Below are 6,233 nucleotides of genomic sequence, written 5' to 3'. Positions count from 1 at the left end.
GTATGATAAAATTCCTTTAATTAAAGTCGAATTATAATTAATTATTTAAAATTTTAAAAAATACCCTCAATTTAAGATGTCTTAATTTCAAAAAATACAATCTCATCCATCATTTCCAAGTTCCAAATATAAACATTTGAAAGACATGTCGGAAAAGACAAAGATATAGAGGGCATTAAATGAGCAGTAAAATACATTCACTTTTTATTGAAAGGACAGCACCATTGTTGTACAGGCTGCTGTATTATTACATTTATATACATGAATTGATAATCGGTTCCCTATCAGCACTGTTCACCAATTTCTCTCTCTCTCTCTCTCTCTCTCTCTCTCTCACTCAGAGCCAACTGGCTAATTTGATTGATTCATTTAAGGTAAAAACAAATGGCGAAAGGCTTGAAGAGATGAGAAAAGTAGTCTAGGATTTGAGTGTGATTCTTTTGGTCTTATCCTGCAATACCCTCTTTGTATTCTATTTATATACGTAACAGCTTCAAGAATTTGCTTATATGTCAAAACTGTAAACCCAAGAGGGAAAAAAAAGTGTTTATAATGAATTTATCAGCTTCACAATGTGGTAGTGGTTGTGAATCTGGTTGGACTTTCTACTTAGGTCAATCCTCTTACTCTCAAACCCGGTGTCAAAATTTTGGCGGCAACTTTGATGAGGTTTATGGGGTGAAAGGAGCTAGATTCGGGGTTGAAGATGAAGAGGAGGGTTTATCCATGGTGTCTGATGCATCTTCTGGTCCAAGACATTATTACTGCCAAGATTATGTGGAATGCCTCGATGAAAATAGAAGCTTTTGTTCTCATCCTGTAAATCCTGAACCAGCTAACAAAACCAGCAAAAACAAAAAGAAGATGAAAGAACATTGTAGCAATAATCAACAACATTCTTATCTTGATGACACTGCCAGCTCTCCTGTAACAAGCTTTTCCGAGGTAAGTTCCACTATATTCTAATTGTTCTTGTTCGGTTGGTTTGTAACAAAAACAAGAGTAACAATGGATGTTTTCTGGTGTTTTTACAGAAGAACATCAACAAAGATGCTTCAATGGAGTTGTTGGACTTTTCACAAGGCTTTTCGGGTACACATTTTAAGGTACTAAATATATACTATATCCTTCTTTAAAGCAGTTAGTCTTCCATTATTATTATATATAAACTTAACCATGCCACCTGTGAGATACTTTCAGGGCAAATCATCATCATTCCAGAAAAAACTTGGTTTCCTAAAAACTGGAAAAGCAGGTTCGAAAAACCTGCAGGTTAGTCATCGATTTCAACTTTCTCCTCGACATTCTTAAAAATAAAAAAGAGAAATTTGATGGTTAGATAAGCTGTAGTTTGATAAAAAGAATTTGGTGGTTTCCAGGGAAGAAGCAAGGAATGACAAAAGGGTAAATGGTAACAGCTTTTGTCTCTACTAATGCAGCTGTTCTGGAGAGAGAAATGGGAGGAATGTTGTAGAAGAAGAAAAACAAAACAAAAAGGCCTTAGATCTCAAAGGGATTTTGTTCCTTCCTTTTTACTCTTGTTTTTTATTCTCCGAGTCTACTCTCTTTTTTTTTTTAATTTCTTTCTGTCAATGCAGTGGGAAACAACCTGAGAACATTAAAATAAATTAAAATTTCGATGTCATTGGTATATATGAAATTGCAGGTTTTCTCCAGTTTATTTTGCTGACACTATGCGTAGACAATGTAGAATCTGGTTCTATTAGCATAGAAACTATGTTTTTCAGGTTTATCCACTTGAGAGTGTAGGGTTTAAAACTAGTAATACCCTTGAAAGAATGTTGTGCCGACCATAGTTTATTTCCCCCTTGAGGACTTGAAAATTTTGTATGCTCAGCCACAAATAAATTAGCTTGTTTAAATTTCAACAGTCAGAAAGACTAGTCCCCATCTTTTGGCAGAATGATTAAAAAAAAAAAAGGCTTGTATAGGTTTAAAACTTGAAAACAAGAAACAAAATTAACCTTGGGATCTTCATTTTAACCAGAAAAAGATAAAACAAGAAAAAGAAGTGTTAAAAATAGCAGTGGTCCTTGGATGGACAGAGTGTCTCTGTATTTTCCATTAATCAGGCGAGTACCTTTGTAGCCCATTTGTGCACATCCAGCCAACCCATTATAAAAGCACTACTTGATGGGTCGGATTTCTGTAGCCCATTTGTGCACATCCAGCCAACCCATTATAAAAGCACTATTTGAGCATTAATGTCCAAACAACCCAATCAAATATTTACAATTATTCGAATATTACTCTCTTTCCATCGCTAATCAAATTGCGGTATTAATGAGAGTGGAAAAAGTAGAGAGGAGTGATGTTGAGGAAAGTAGGTTCACCCAAGATAGAGAGCCAAAAACGTAGGAGAATAAAGAGGAGAAGGATGACTTACCAAAAGATCCAACCGGGTTATTAAGGACGGACACTTCCTCTCGTAATGTACGAGGCATGTGCATAGTTGATGAGTGACTATCCAAATGGTGTAAGGCGGATAATTGTTTGCGAGTCTCTCCAGTTGATTCTTGTGTTACCACATATCCCAGTCGGAGTAAGGTATAAGACCCACCTAACATAAAAGCTAGGCAGGGCTAGTAAATTTGGTAACCTATGCTTAACCAGATACAAAACAGATATATAGTTTGGATGAAAGTCAGCTTCATTGTCCATAAAAAAAAAAAGTCCCAAAAAGCACCATCTCTATCACCCATCTCTGATAGCTACCCACCAAAAATGTGATACATGCAAAAACAGTGACTGCAATTATTGAGGTTGGTTTTGGGTAATGAGTTTCCCTTTAAGATCATTAAGTGAAGGTGTTTTTCCAGGCCATCCTGAGAATTAGGCAAACCATATCTTGGATAGGGACATGGATCATAGGAAAAGGACAATACTTCCCCCTCTTTGTCCTCTAATCTTTCTTTCTTGTCCATTTCTGAACTATGACAAATTAGTATCTTAGCATATATATTCGCATTTAAAGTTAATGTCAACTGGATAATGCAACGTGTTGTCTTGGTTAGTGATTTTAAAAAATTTTCATAATACGATGTTATCATCTTTACTTCATGCTTTCTATTCTCTATTTCGTCAATCAGCTTACAAGCACTTGAAATAGTAAAATCTAGGGAAATTTAATGCTAATTCAACCAATTTTACAAGATGGCGAGAAATACTTGGATAATAATTAATTAATTAATTAGATTTGAAATTGTGCAATAATTTCATGTTATTTAAATTTTGGATTTCAAAACTCATTTTAAAACTTCCTCTCTCTTTTCTTCAAACTACTTTCTAAACCCAATCAATAAATAAATAATTTTACTTATAATATATCATCAACGAGGCTTAAGGTTTTTAGAATTAGACCGGTAGACAAATTGGTTAGACCATCGATTCACGGTTCAACCAATTCAATCAGTTCGATTGAATAAATTATTAAAAATAAAATATTTAAAAATAGATAAATTCGGTTGAATTGGTCAACCGATTGAAGTTCACAAGTCAACTAATCTAACCCATTATTCTAGATTGGTACCCCGACCAACTTCAGATCCAATTGGTTTGACCGATTGGTCCAATCCGGTTCTAAAACGGTGACAAATTTTCATGCATTTAATTCAATACAATATAAATATTCAAAACAAATTCATTTATACCATAATTTTCACAATTTTAATTTATAAACCCTTGACTTTAAATAAAAATTCCATAATTAGGCCACCGGTTTGCTAGTCCAACCAATTTTATCTATTTGACTGATACAATTAATTCGACTGATTTGTCTGGTTCTATTAAATAAATCATAAAAAAATCATAAAAACAAAAATATTGATTCAACTTGTTCAACCACCCAATCAATCTTATTCCAATTTCCGAGTCAACCAAATCTAAATTTGAAATTTATGATTTATGATTTATGAATTCACTATTTTTACCTTAAAAAATTCCATAAAATATATTTGACTTGGGAATTGAAGATGCAAAAGAATGAGCACATTTCTAACAGTTAATTATAATGTATTTCTTATTATCTTATGCATATTTACTTAATTTTGCTTTTTCCTCTAAAATTATGTTGAATAATTTATCCAATATGTTATTTTTAATCCCATTACATTTCATTTACTACTTATAGTTAAACTATAGCGAATAATGTTTTATTCTTTCTATTTCCGTTGTGAATGTTAATTTTAGTAGAATACAAGTTTTAGGCAGTTTGATTAGGAGTAAACCGTATCTTATGTTTAGACGTTAATAATGAGTAGTAGAGAGGCACAGTGGTAGAGCGTTGTTCAAAACTTTTATATCCTCTGCCATTGGTTGAAGATGCTAATCAACACTTCCTATATTCTCTTCAAAAATCCTGCATATAGCTTTAGTGTTAACCGCATAGATACCAACTATTAAATCAACCTTCTTTGCCTTCATCATTGCTTCTCTTACTATGAATAGTAAACCTGCTTGGAGACAATATGAATCCTGCTTAAAAACCTAATGGAAATATATATATTATCAAAAGGAAAGATCACAATAAAACAAAAACCTATCAACAGATATTGAGCTAGGAACCTCAATCATCACAATGTCATGTACCACCCAACAAGAATCCTCAAAAACCTTACATACATCACTCATTCTCATAGCCAAACTCGCCATACCATCTCTCACCCAGTTCTTTTGCCTCAAGACATGATTCACAAAAAGTCCTCCATTCGTTGTAAATATTCCTTTACTCTTTTCCCTAGTAAACTTTGATCTAGAGTTTGACTATTCAGGAAATTAACTACCTCTATGCAATCCATCTCAAGGACAACCTTCTTAACACCCTTCTCCCATGCTAGCTTAATGCCCTCAAAGGCCTTTCATAGCTCAGCTTCAAACATAGGATAGACCCCTACCTTGCAAGAGAATCCCCAGAGCCATCATCCAACAATATTACTGATCACTCCTCCGACCACGGCAACCACCAAACCAACACACACAGTCGCATCAGTAAAAACACATGTTTAGAAAATATTAGGTTCAGTATAAATTAACACACATTGAATTAGTTTCATTTTTAAAAAAATTAAAATTTAGGTAAATTACACAAATAGTCACTCAACTTTGGGATAGCTGACAAAACAGTCACTCAAGTTTCAATTCTGTCACTCAACTTTCGAAAAATAACAAAACATTCACCACTAACCATAATCTGTTACAAACGTAACAGAGCTACCATTTTTCATTACAGACTTAACGGAGCTACCATTTTCTATCCCCTATCACTACTCTTTCATCCCTCTCCTTCTTCCATCCAATAACATCTCAAGAGTCTGCAAGTGATACTCATCAGGGAACACCTGAACTAAACAATCCATCAAATAATATTGGGCAAGATCATCTTTGGAATTGACAACTTGTAAAAGAACCAGATAAAATCCTTTAATGCTACAGACCTCTTAATTTTATATTAAAGAGAAAAAAAAACAGAGGAATAAGAAGTAAAATTACCTGCTCTAAGACTCTTGAAAGAACTGTTTCTTTGTAAATCTCAAGGTCCACCCCTTCTATCTAATGAGAAAGTTCAATACAGAAGCATGAATTCCCCTCAAATGTGCATCAAGTACACTATGCAGAGTTTAGCCAATTGAAAATTTTAGATTATTGATATTACAAGTTCTTGAAGTGCGCTCCTTTCTTTTACCCGCTTCTCTCTAACTCTACCAAGTCCTTGCAGAACAAAAATTGGAATTGAAGTCTTCAACTCAAGATGACCAAAGAGTATGAATGAATCACAAGCACCATGACACCTGTATGGCCAAAATTTATGCTATCATGATATATTTTCACTTCTAGGCATTCATGTACTTTGGTGCATTGTATATTTGAAAAAAAGCTTGATAACAGACATTCAACAAACCTCAAGCTGCATTCGCACCTAAAGTTTATTCATCTCGGTGAAATTTTCCAGTATAAATTCCATAGCATCTCATAATACTCTGGAATGATATATTTTTATGTATTAATTACATATTTATTTTGAGTATGATCCTACTAATTTGAGTTATTTATGGTTTTTTATCTTGTAAGGACCAAATTGAAGGCAAAAGGAGATTTAGGGGGAAAACGCGTGAATTTAAAGATAAAATGGGCAAGCATGCGAAATAGGAAAGAAGTGGTGCCGAAAATGTGAAGTGTGGAAGACTTGGGGGCAAAAGTTCAAAGAAGAGATTTTA

General features: G+C 33.8%; 1 protein-coding gene across 1 annotated transcript; it reads left to right on the top strand.

Moving 5' to 3' along the window:
• The first annotated feature begins 280 nt into the window (after positions 1-280).
• On the top strand, positions 281-1,653 carry LOC107910319 (protein SOB FIVE-LIKE 5). The gene is made up of 4 exons (XM_016838135.2): positions 281-945; positions 1,035-1,106; positions 1,201-1,272; positions 1,380-1,653. The coding sequence occupies exons 1-4, from the start codon at positions 553-555 to the stop codon at positions 1,395-1,397; spliced, it is 555 nt and encodes a 184-aa protein (XP_016693624.1). The 5' UTR covers positions 281-552; the 3' UTR covers positions 1,398-1,653.
• The last annotated feature ends 4,580 nt before the right edge of the window (positions 1,654-6,233 follow it).

The sequence above is a fragment of the Gossypium hirsutum genome, chromosome D02 (genome assembly GCF_007990345.1).
Source record: "Gossypium hirsutum isolate 1008001.06 chromosome D02, Gossypium_hirsutum_v2.1, whole genome shotgun sequence".
Taxonomy (NCBI): Eukaryota; Viridiplantae; Streptophyta; class Magnoliopsida; order Malvales; family Malvaceae; genus Gossypium; species Gossypium hirsutum.
The sequence above is the reverse complement of the archived record's forward strand: the minus strand, read 5'-3'. Positions and strand labels throughout refer to the sequence as shown.